The sequence below is a fragment of the Dermacentor albipictus genome, chromosome 4, assembly GCF_038994185.2.
Source record: "Dermacentor albipictus isolate Rhodes 1998 colony chromosome 4, USDA_Dalb.pri_finalv2, whole genome shotgun sequence".
Lineage (NCBI taxonomy): Eukaryota > Metazoa > Arthropoda > Arachnida > Ixodida > Ixodidae > Dermacentor > Dermacentor albipictus.
The window spans coordinates 124601735-124614796 of record NC_091824.1 but is presented as its reverse complement, the minus strand read 5'-3'; the positions used below and the strand labels follow the sequence as shown (position 1 = coordinate 124614796).

The following is a 13062-nucleotide window of genomic DNA, read 5'->3' as shown; positions in this document are numbered from 1 at the left end:
GCCGTGCTGGCTTAGCGGCTGTGGTGTGGCGCTGCTAAGCACAAGGTCGACGGATCAAACTTCTGCGGCGGCGGCTGCACTTCGATAGGAGCGAAGTGCAAAAACACCCGCGTCTGGTGCATTGGAGGTACGTTGAAGATCCCCTGGTGGTAAAAATTAATCCAGATTCCCCTACTATAGCGTGACTCATAACCAAATCCTAATTTGGGCGCGTAAAACCCCGGAATTCGATTTGTTTCAATTTCCCATTTTCTCTCGCGAAAGCTGCTGCAATATTCACAGCAAGATAAAAAACCCTTATGTGATGTTCGGGTACAGTTCGGCCAACATCAGGTGAATACGAATGAAAATTTTGCAGTGCATACGACATCCGCGTGGTAGTTTTCAAAAAAAAATTATTTTCTTCAGAACAGTGTCCAAATTTATCGCGCATTCTTCGCGCTCTTCATACCAATGTGCAACAGTAGGTGAATGAGCACACTATGATGTCGGCCTCTACATGAATACGATGCTCGAAATGTTTTGAAAACTAATTCCGGAGCCATACAAACATTATATGCGCGTTCTCGCAGTAGTCTGACTGCGGAAAACATAAGTATCGTGTCTGTGCTGAAAGTGCCGCCGATGTGCGCGGAGTTCATTGATTCATGTGGTTTCACAGACGCCTCAGAGGAGGGCGCTGCTAGGCCTAATTTTTGAACGCCTGAGATTATTTAGTGCGCATCTAAATCTAGGTAAACGAGCGTGCGTGCAGTTCGCAACCGTTGAAATGCGGCCACAGTGGTCGGGACTCGAACCCACGGCCTCGTGCTCAGAAGCCGCACGCTGAGTGTCGAAGAGAAAGTTGTAGACCGTCTACCGGCCCACAATCACAAAGCGGTGGGACTAGAGATGAGGTATTGAAGACGTAGAATTATGAAGATATGCTGTCGGCTCACCTGGACATACATTTTCATGAATCAGTCATTAGAAAAACAACAACAATCGGATGCTGTCATCTCAGGCAGCCAGCAGCTTCGCATCGATAGTCATTGCACATCAATAATTAGCGTAGGCGCCCCCGTGAGCACCTTTAATCAGCATTCTGTAGAGTTGCACACAAAACGAGCAGCTTGGAATTTAGCGCTTGGTTAATTCTACTGTGAACACGATGCTTAGGCATTGTTATTTCCGCAAAAAAAAGTAATAAAGGAGTTTGGAATGAGTAAGGAAAGAGGCTGAATATACAGAACGCATTTTTTTACGCGTTAAAAATTATTTTATGGAAAAGCTTGGGGGCCCTGATTATGGTGTTTGTGCAGATTAGTTAACATACTTTGCCACTAATAACGTGACCTTCAGAAGACTAACTTAGGAAAATTTATTAATTAACTTTTTATTCCTTCCTTGCAAGCAGTTTCTTAAACTGATTTGGAGGCAGTCACATTTTAATGCTACCTATTTTTCTTTCTTTTGCAAAAATAAAGTCTTCAAAGTGGCACATACTTCGAGGTAGTTATAATCAAATATACACGGTAAATCCAGACAATATCGAAACTAAGCGTGCCGGGAGCGTGGAAAAGGCCGATTCGTTATCAAATCAAAAAGGAAGCACCTCGTGGCAAAATGCCAGACGTAGATTGAAGGAAAGAAGGAAAAAGTGGAGAAGGAAAGGCAGGGAGGTTAACCAGTTTAGCTCAACCGGTTTGCTACCTACACATGAGAGCTGGATGGGCGGGGAAGAAAGATGGGGAGGAGAGAGAGATAGAGCATATAGCACAGCACACACATCGGTAGTTAGAGTCCGTCACCCTTACGTGGTACGTGACATCACTGTCACAGCCACTTGTCCAAGCCCGTTTCTTTCAAAACTCAACGTAGTTTGAAAATGAATGAGTCGGCCAGTCGCGGCAGGTACCGATGCGGCATGCTTTGCCTTACACTAATTTCAGACTGGGTGCGGTATCTCGATTTGCCGTGGCATGCCATCATCTAAACACTGTCACACACTTCCTTACAGGGTATTTCCATCTGCTGTAGCAGCGGGAAGTGCACGGTTTCGATATTGCCTCGACTGAGCTTTGAAATTCAATGAAGGATATCTCAAATTAGTATCGATTTGGAAAATTGATAAAATATGTAAGGGGATGTGGCAAAATGCGACTGCCTCTAAATTTGACACTTAAACAACTGCCCCCCATGGGTTAGGTTGCAAGGCATAACCACTAGGAACAAATTTTGAGGATGGCATGGGTTTCGAGACATGCGCTTTGAAATTCACGGTAAACATGCACTGTTATTTCACTTACCTGTTTATCAAAGCTCTCTTTTAAGCATCGAAGCACCAAACTAAGATGAACGGCTGTCTATTTCGTCGTATATTTTGGCAATGAATATCTCAAAACGTGCGTAATCCTGAAAATTCAGTCTAATTGCATACGCCTTCCAAACTCATCGGCTACAACTCATTAGTTGCAATATGTCAATACTTTATATGTCAATACAATACTCAATTAGAGAAATTCTGCCAATTAGTTGAATAGGTTTCAATTTCTCGTGCAAGTAATGTCCGCGTGTTTGAATACTCCAGCTGAAAGAATAGAATAATGCGACCTACCACAAGTAATTTTCTAAGGTTCTATAAAACCGCGTATTTCGTTTCTAAAATGGAACTTTATTTATACAAAACTACTTCAGCGGAAACAGCTTACGTGCAAACAATAAGCTATTTCATGCTCGTTTCAAAGACTAGTCACTGCGGCAATCTGGTACTCAAGCATTTTTACTCCACGAGATGCGAAATCACTCGAGAAATGATTGTGAGTCAATTCACCTGCTGGCGACACCTGTCTTATCGCTAAATTGTTCGCCAGCCTGTCACCAATTTATAAAGAGGTGACTGAACGAATTTTGCAAGTTACACCGAAAAGATACGAAGTAGCTACAGGAGACCAGCATGCATTGGCGTAGCTAGGCCATCTGGCACCCGGGGCCCATAGGTCTTCTGTCCCCTCCCCCTTCCCCCTCTCCCCCGGGCGTAGTCAGAAAGCCGAGGATATCGAAAATTTCCAGGTATTTGTTTGTGTGTGTGTGTGCGTGTGTGGGGGGGGAGGGGGGAGGGTGATGTTTAGGCACCAGCACAGCCGCCTTGGACCCCCCCATTCTCTTTCGTTCCTAGAGATTGCTAATGTCGCAGCTATACAGCTGTTTTACATTCTGCACCAAATAACGCAGGGTGCTGCGCTGATAACTTGTGATAAGCACATTTGCACATTTGCTGTCAGAATGTAAGGCTTGACAGGCAGTAAAGCTAAAGCTTTAATTAACAATTTTAGAGGCAATAGTGCATTGTAGTACGGTAGCTAGCTGGGCGAGTCGGTACATCGGCATTATTATTACTTACAGCATGCACTAATAACAAGGACGAAGAGAGACGAAACGCGAGCGCTGACTCACGACTTAAAGTTTATCGCATTCAAACATCCATATAAATTGGAAGACTCACATATGCGTACACCCGCGCCCCATACATTCCCTCAACTAATAGCGAAACAAGAAAGGCGAGCGCTAAAGCAAGAAGTCTGTAATCTGAACGATTAGATGCTTGAAAAATATTACACTAATAACCAGCACCGCTTGCTGGAAGGGGCTAACGATCAAGTCAGTGGGCTAACCATGGCTGTTTATCCCGAGCACACAATCAGGACAACTGCCCCAAAACTAGTGAAATTGTTAAAAAGCAGAGAAAGAGCAAGCGATGGAATGGCACTGATGATCGCAAAAGGCCAGCAGTTATTCCTTATGTACGTAGGCTGGTACATGGCCTCAAAAACGTCGTGAACCATTATGGTGTTAGAGTTGGGTTTTGTTGTGCTAAGAAATTATCTAGCCTGTGCCAGGCTGTGCAATAGTAAATACAGATGTCAGATTCGGATGCGCACAATTCATGCAAGGTAAAGCATGGACCTAAATTCTTGGCGTGCCGCAACAATGTTGTGTACGAGATTCCCCTGTCATGTGGATCTTGTTACGGAGGCCAAACGGCCAGGTGTATAAACAAAAGGTTAGAAGAACATTCCTTCAGATTAAAGAACCCAAGTCGATCCCATTTGGTCACCCATTGCGCAGTTTGCAGTTGGAAGTGCATTTTTGATCGCACACTCGTAATATGGACAAACAAACAGGAAAAGGCCCACCTCATTTCAGAAGCCTACCTAGTCAATAAATGTGGTGACAGGGGCATAAGTCAGGCGTCACTCGCACTACACAGCAAAAAAAAAAAATGTTTGTTACAAGCATCTAATCATTAAAAGTATCTTATTTCTTGCTTTAGCGCTCACCTGTCTTGTTGCGCTTTTGGTTCAGGGAATGTATGGTGCGAGCGTGCACGCATGTGTGAGTTTTGCTATATATATATATATATATATATATATATATATATATATATGAGGAACGAAACAATCCGGAAATTCAGCTAACTACAGCAGAAGTTATGCCCATACCCAAGGTTGACAGGATCGGAGTATTGGGCCTCATCATTGAAAGTAATGGCTACAATGGAGAGACCATACGCAAATTAGACAACATAACATCTCAAATCATGCGGCTACTTAAACAATAGCCAACAAACATAGTGGGATGAAAGAAGGCAATCTGATTCAACTAGTCCAAGCGTTCGTAATAAGCGGAATAGTATACGTGGCACCGTACCTACGATGGTACTCGTCAGAAAAATACAAATTAGACTGCTTAATCAGAAAAATCTACAAGCAAGCAATCGGACTCTCCATCACCACCAGCAACGACAGACTACTGTAGCTAGGTCTCCACAATACACTGGATGAGCTAATCGAGGCACAACGAATAGCACAGTACGAACGCCTGTCAAAAACTAAAACCGGCAGGCAAATATTGGATCGCCTAGGTATAAAGTATCATACCCAACATGGCGTCAAAGTAGATAGGCCCAGGCACATCAGAGACATGATAACCATCCCTCGAATACCCAAGAATATGCATCCTACCCACCATCAGGGTAGACGCGAAAGCAGAGCACTCAATACACAGAAGGAATTCGGTAACAGCAAGGACACCACGTTTGTAGACGCAGCTAGATACAGACACAAGCGCGCCTACACAGCAGTGGTGATAAATTACGAGGGAAAATGCACGACGAGCGCTACAGTTAACACGCTACATGCAGAAACCGCAGAGGAAATAGCTATTGCGCTAGCCATAGCACAAACACCAGCAGGCGTGATTATCAGTGATTCCCAGACGGCCATACGAAACTTCGCCAATGGTCGAATCTCCCCAGAGGCACTACGACTCCTGAAATTAGCTAATAACCGCGACGAAAATATCGATCTCATCTGGACACCCACTCACACACTACCAGACGGTAGCAATGAGGTGGCGCACCGCATGGCTCGAGAACATACGGACCGAGCCTCGGGTAAACCTGCTTCACCGACTACCAATGAATGGGAGTGGGAAGATCGAATGACCAAATTTCACGAGATTACACAACACCATAGATTGCAGAGGCGTAAATTCCCGCCGCCGCACCCAAAATTAAGCAAAAACCAGTCTGTAGAATGGCGGCAGTTACAGACCAGATCCTATCCGAGTCCAGCTATCATGCACCTAATACACCCAGATTTATACCCAACCGACAAGTGCACACATTGCAACTCTAGAGCCACCCTGGAGCATATCCTATGGGAATGTACGGCTGTAATACAGGGTAACGGGGATGCAGCCCCAAACAGCGACAGCCTACGCGCGCGCTGGGAGTCTGCGTTGCTCAGCTCGGACCTTCAGCACCAACTCTGGGCCATCCAGCGAGCCGAGGAAGCTGCCAAGGGCCAACAACCCTTGGCTGAAACCTAGGCGGGGTCCAGGCCCACCCCACCAAATTGCAGGGCACTGAGTAAAGTTATTTGAATGAACAATTCTGAGGCACTACACATCTGGTACATCGGGTGAATGAGCTTGGGCTGCTGGTTACCGGGGCATTCTTTACCATTTACGCCTAATCAAGCCGGCGGAAAGAGATGGGTCTCCACACATATCCAGACGGAATTAAGCTACGAAACAACAAATGCGACCTACATATTCTCACTGCAACATTTAAATGACCCCTACTAGCGTACGGTTTCTCTAATAAAGCGAAATGTTTTAAGATCTGGAAGCGTTAGGCTATCCGCTCACACTTACAATTATCGTTGACGGTTTCTGCACTTTTTAATTGTTATTATACGGCCTGCAGATATACGCACTAAAATAACCTGTAACACTGTGTTGCAGTTATTATTTGATACAACTGACGAAATATGAATAACTAGTATAAGAACTGTTGCTCACGTACAAGAACCCGTATAGTTCTGCAATCGTATCTGCAGCGCATGAATGATCTCACAAACGGATTAGAGTAGCGTTACCTGGTCACGTGTTCCTTTTGTGAGGTAGCGTGACAGGAGGCACTAACATTCTGTGTTTGCTAGCGTGTCTTTGTGGCTTTGTATAGTTTTATCCCTTACAGACAAACAGACAACAGTGAGAAGAATTGGACAGGCCGCGTAGTAGCAAGAGAAAAAAGAAATACATTAATCATTACAGGAGGATTTATTAAGCAGCTGTAATAACAGTGGCTGATAAAATAAACTGCTTCGGGAAACCCCGAAAACGTTGGTTCATATTTTACATTAAGATTATTCAGCAATGTAACGACGTGACTCACTCCCATCGAGCCGTAGGCAGCGAATCATGATTAGAAAAGAATCAAACACACCGTCAGTTTTCTTGAACATATCTAAAAATTACTACGTCAGAATCTGGAATTACACCAAAGCAATGTAATGAATATGTTAAAAGTTCAAGATCAAACACAGCACGTAGATGTCCGAGTGATCACTAAGCACTTCACTAGGCGATTGAGCTAACTTTACGTTTATTTTATTTTATTTTATTTTTTATTAATGCAGCAGGGCCAAACTCAACAATACCGTTCAAATAACGAAGCAAACGGAGATTCATTTATAGTCATTGAGTAATTTCGTGGCTGCGTAATTTTGTGCAGACGGATCAGTGCTTAATGTCTTTGAACAGCACGCTACATACATTTAGGTTCCTTGAACAAGCATTGACATTAGTACTGTTCTGCAACCTCTAGTCGACTGTGATAACACGGCACATATCATATGGGGCTGCTTGAAGTAGCAACATGAATATGCCACCGAGTTGTAATTCGAGAGCCGGTATTCACTGCTCTAACAAGCCCTTCAGCTGCTACGTAAGTGGTCTTGTTACATACTGGCCAGACACGCAATATTACTTTGTCAGCTACTTTATTATATAATAATCGCTGTACAGAGTGGCAAAGTTGATACAGAGAAAACTCCATGTTGATCTGTTAACTGTGCAGGCCTCCACTGTCATACACGTTTGTAAAATTAGGCGCATGCGACAATTTGCGCTAGCTGCATATGTATGGACAAGAGCTATTTCTGTACGAGCTACTTGCTTAACGCAGGACATGGCGAAGTAATATCTTTTTCCTAACTATCCATGCGTTACCCATTTTCTACCTTCAAAATTTGTTTTACCGTTAAACTGAGTTATTTATTTTATTGTCATGGTAGTATATTAATGGTGTCTCTGCCCTTTAGGATACAAAGTAACCAATCAGTACCCTACAATTTCAACTTGAACATTAAACCCAGCTCCATCAGTACCCAGCAGGAGCATATTTGTTTCAAAAAGGACGGCTTATCCTTCTTGCCAACCTGGGTAAGCAGCCTGCCTCCTTGTACGAAAGTAAACAACATTACTGGCATTATTATATTTCTGATTACATTGGGTTGACGTAACATTTGTCAGTGCTACTGCTTGTTATGCTACGAAGAGACGCAAGCTTATATTTTGATGTGTTTCGCATGACGAATCTCTTGGCGCCATTGCCCCTCAAGTTGCTCAGAACAGCGCAGTTTGAACTCGGTGGCTGTAACAGATCGCAGAGCCACTATCCTTTAAAATTTGTCTCTTCTTAATCGATCTCCAAGCGCGACATCCATTGCTTCCTCACATTGCGTCTTCGTTTGGCACAGGAAACTACAGTTGCCTACGCGTGCTGCTGGTGTTCACGCGGGACAAGTCTTTCTACATCAGCACCGTATTCGTGCCGGGCATCGTGCTGGTGACCAGCTCTTTCATCAGCTTTTGGCTCGACATCAACGCCGTGCCGGCCCGCGTCATGATCGGCGTCACCACCATGCTCAACTTTTGCACTACCACCAACAGGTGGGTGAATAACCAGCGACGAGAGACTCTACATGGGCACGCGGATTCCGCTCCGGCTTAGCCCATTGAAGCGCAGAATTTAGTTGTGGATAGTAAACAGTATCACAGTATGCACGATAGGTCATCGATATCACCGAGGAGCCCGCTTGGATGACCTACACTTATTTCTCATTAGCTAGTACGTGCCGGAAGTTGTGAAAGCATGGTTGGGTTTGGTTGTAGGGCACTTTGCTCAGACGCTTTGAAATTCCCGCAGTCGAAACTGCCTCAAATGCTTATCACTTCCAAGCCGGGAAATAGAAGCCAGGCAAATACTGACTGTCATAAACGAGCCAGGCCTTGATCGTCCTTTCGGTCCTACCGTTATACGACGAAATCCCTAGCTTGCACAACAAAGCGAGCATTTCCTCCGTCAAGGCTATCCAAACGAAAGCTGTATGTGCCAGATTATTTATGGGTTTCATCAGCATGCAAGTTGTTGTCTCTGACGATTTCTAATAACTTAGCACTATTGGAACTTGTAGCGATAGAATTTTATTCAGCACTGTGTCTAAGAAACATTTTTTCAGTGTGCTTGTGCTATACTTAAAATAGCATCAGCTTGTACAGAAACAATTTTTTGCTTAAACTGTTCAAAATCCTATGAAAACGTGTGACCAACAACATTTCCGGTTCCTTCAACAACAAATTGCCTGTAGTAAATCTTCTTTGTTCTTCGGCTGGCTCTTGCTGTTGCTTCACACTGACAAATAATGTGTTCATATTGGAACCACCAAAGGTGTATTGTAGGAGAACGCAAACCCAGCAGTCTGAACACCCTAAGACTGAAGCATGAAACCTGGTATGTTATGTCGCTTACTTGAGCTATATTAGATGCTAGTTCGGCATTGTTGCACTAAACAATTCATACGAAATAAAGCTACTTTTGTTAATGCCGCTACCGCTTTGGCAGCTGTGCCAAATGAATGCTGTTGCTTAATGCTGTTGCATGATGATTCTGTGTGAAGGGCTTCTAAGACCAGCGCGATCTCTTCTTTGACCCTCCTGACATTGAACATAATAAACATGCTCTTCCTGGAATGAAAACTGTGGCGCATAGGGGTTCCACTGAATTAAAACCAATATAGGTATTGTAAGTTTACTATACACAGTAAACTGTACTATGAGGTATGTACTATGCAGTAAATCAATTTTACTGGTATACTATGTGATCAATTGTTACAGGTGTAGAAGAGAACGAAGAAAAACTTTCAAATTTGATTAAATTCACATGAGAGTTGCTTCGTGAACTATAGGTACTATTAAGCTGAATGTTTTTTCCAGGAACGGCTAACTACAAGGACCGCATGGATTTTTCAGTACAATGCGTCGTGACCCCTCACGTTAAGTGAATCTTAAGCGTCTAAAAAAATTTGTTTTAAGCAAGTTATTAAGGTTATTCGATTTTTGGATGCAATAAGTTGCAGTTAAACAAGTCATAAATCATTGCAATCTTTTTTTTATAATTTACAAAAAAGAAAAAAAAAACGGGCACTAACGGCTGCGGAGCCACGGATTTAAACAGGGGCCCGTATTGGTGGAGAGGGAGCTGGGTGCCTTGTGCTCTTTCCTGCGCAATCCAGAAGGCGACATATTTTGTTGTAAAAGGGGAATTTTTATTTCGTTTTGAGCTTGTTGCTGTTGTGGTTACAATCGAACAATTAGCATGGATGTAGCAGTTTCACAACCGAAGTGCACTGAGATACATTGCAAAAAATACAGAGAAACACTATAGGCCCATTCACACTTCGGAAATGCTGATTGTCGTTATTTTGTCGAGCCTCAAGTTGATCCTGCGTGTTCTGCTGGATAAAAACGAGGTCGCAAATGTCCGCATGGAGATACAGCTGAGATTGTCTTCTGCCAACACGACGGCTCACCACACGTCAGAATTTGCGATGGGACTCTGAATCTATGCACTTTTAAGCGCAGTTAAAACGGTATTTATTTTACGAACTGCATCAAACAAACGCGACTTTACTTCTCAATGAATCATTTATTTTTCAAAACGAGAAGGTCATCAATACAACATTGTGTAAGAAAGCCTGACGATGGCGAAATCATTCTGTCTGCATTTCTGTAATGTGCAAAGCTGGCAAGGATTACCGGGCGGGGGGGGGGGGGGGGAGGGAGGGGGGCAACAGTCCTGCTATGCTAAACTATACCTTTTTCATGCCAGACACCGCCCATGTTATTCACGCTATCTACACGACACTGTGCATTCCACCAGCAGGGACGGCGGCAGGATACAAGTACTGCTAGATGACAATTGTAGCAATGTTAAATGATAAATTGCATTACTGAGGTTTATTAAGGCTAGTTGGTTCATATTTCGAACTGACGTTGAACAGCGCGAACAAAACAAGGACATGAGGTGACAAATACCACAAACAAGCGCTGACTGCCAACTGGAGGTTTATTTGAAATTATCCAACCATCTTATACCTTTTTCAGCATAGGCATGCGTACACCAGTCGCAAAAACATATGCAAATCAGTAACATCACAATCTTTCATCCAAAAAAGCTATTCCTTTTCCAGACAAGGCAAGAGAGGGAGCTCTTACACATTTATCTCCTTCCTTTCGAATATAATAAGCCTCCATTATTTCGCTTTCCCTCTTACCTTTTCCTTTCCCTATGAATTTAGGTTTTTAATTATGGTAATGCAGGGACACTTGTTACAATGTCCTGCTAAATGACTCCCATAGCCATTCTTTAAGTTACTGTTGTGCTGACGAGCTCTTTCATTGAAACACTCTCCCGTTTGACCTATATATGTTTTTACACAGCTCAGCGTTATCTGATAGGTAACGTTGCGCCTGCAATCAGTGAAACGAGATTTATGATTTGTGGTGCACAAGGGCCTTTCGCGCGTTTTCATAGAATTACTTATCGAGGAAAGCTTGCGCGGGGCACTGAAAAGCAAATTAACATTATGTCTTTTGAAAACTTTCTTTAGATTGTGTGACAACTTGTGCAAGTATGGCAGCACGTGCCATACTTGCATGTTCTGTCATCACTTCAGTGTGCAAAGCTATCTTGCAGAAAGAAAAGTAGTTCCGAACCATCACACAAAGAAAAGAATAAAGACAAGAGACCAGTGCACGTGTTGCATACTTGCACAAGTTCTCACACAATCTAAAGAAAGTTTCCAATAAACCTATTGTTAACTTGCTTTTCAGTGCCCCGCGAAAGTTTTCCTCGATATGTCATCGTATGAAAACGCGTGAAAGGCCCTTGTGCACCACAAATCATAAATCTTGTTTCACTGATTGCAGGCGCAACGTTACCTATCAGATGCCGCTGAGCTGTGGAAAAACTTATATAGGTCAAACGGGACAGTGTTTCAATGAAAGAGCTCGCCAGCACAGCAGTAACCTAAAGAATGGCTATGGGAGTATTTTAGCCGGACATTGTAACAAGTGTCCCTGTTAGTGTCGGCTGAATTCACGTGTCCCGGTCAGCAGCTTTGTTCATGGCAAGTGCATCAAGTTACTGGACTCCCAGTGACGTACGAACCGGTTTAGAGGAACAACGACACAATTCTTAAGATTACCGGGCACAAAGACAGTATGAAACAGTTAGATGATGACAAATATGGGGACTTTCTTTACTCTCAAGGTGCATTCGCAGAATTCGCGTCTCGGTCCGTACCTTTGTTCGCGGCAAGCGCATCACGTGATTGCGCGCCCTCAATAGTGCCGAGCTCCGCCACTCATCCGCGAGAGGGACGGATGAAAATAGCCGGGATCCTTCCTGAGCTCTCATTGCGGTGGCGGAACGCTCAAGTGCGAAAGTAAATAAAGCGTTCGTGGCTCGGGACAAAGCTATTGTTTTCTTATCGGTGCCAAAGCGACGAGCACGGTTCTTGTTTGTCGGCACCTCGCGCTCTATTGTGTTTTCCGCACACGTCTTACACTAGGTGCCAGAAAAACACCCCGGAGTCTGGCTCGGATTCAAAATTATATTTCGTTGATACTATTTCCGCGGTTCTTGCGGTCACGAATGATATCAGTAGCGAGATATGTTTCCCATCCCATCGTAGTAATATGAACACTGTGATGAACGCTAGGTGAATTCGCCTTTTCACGCAACCTAATGTTCAGTGTGGGTTATCATTAGCTAACGAAGAAAAAATTGTTTTAGTAAAAATAACGTTTTTAAAGTTTTCCGCACACTGCGCTACAAATTATGACATTCTCATGGATGTGCAAAGTATTTGTTAGCGACTCGTCATGAGATGTACTAACTAGGTGCTTTATAATCTAACGGTAAACCTGCCGCGGTGTATATAGGAAAACATCATGTGCAGTTGGAAATCGTACTTTGCCACGAGGTGCAGTGTAAGTATTATTTTCAAATTTGTGTACATGCGTTAAAGCCAACAGGACAGCACTGACGCGGCCTTGCAAACGTAAAGAGGATTGTTGTAGCTGCGATGAAAATATGAGTGTATCACTGGCTCGACTCCACAAGTCAAACTTTGGGATTTGTTGCGACCCAACCAGGTCTCACTGAATTTCACCTGATATAGATATGACAGCAAACTATCACCAATCCCTTCACTGTCAGTAACACGAATCCATGTTCTCGTCTTTCTTTCGAGATTAAGTTATCAGCGCGCGTTTGTTGGCTGATAAAATGATGCCCGCTGGCCAAATAAAAGAGCCTTATCGTTGCGCATCACAGCCAACGGAGGATAAAATGCATCCGAAGTTGTTTGATTCGCAACGGGTACAGCT

General features: G+C 43.6%; 1 protein-coding gene across 3 annotated transcripts in view; it reads left to right on the top strand.

The window, feature by feature from the left end:
• Positions 1-13062, top strand: part of pHCl-1 (pH-sensitive chloride channel 1) — a 104329-nt gene that overhangs the window by 71753 nt on the left and 19514 nt on the right. For all 3 annotated transcript variants that reach the window (XM_065428841.2, XM_065428839.2, XM_065428840.2), the window contains exon 7: positions 8088-8280. In XM_065428841.2, the coding sequence (XP_065284913.1) occupies positions 8088-8280 (193 nt within the window). The remainder of the gene's footprint in view (positions 1-8087; positions 8281-13062) is intronic.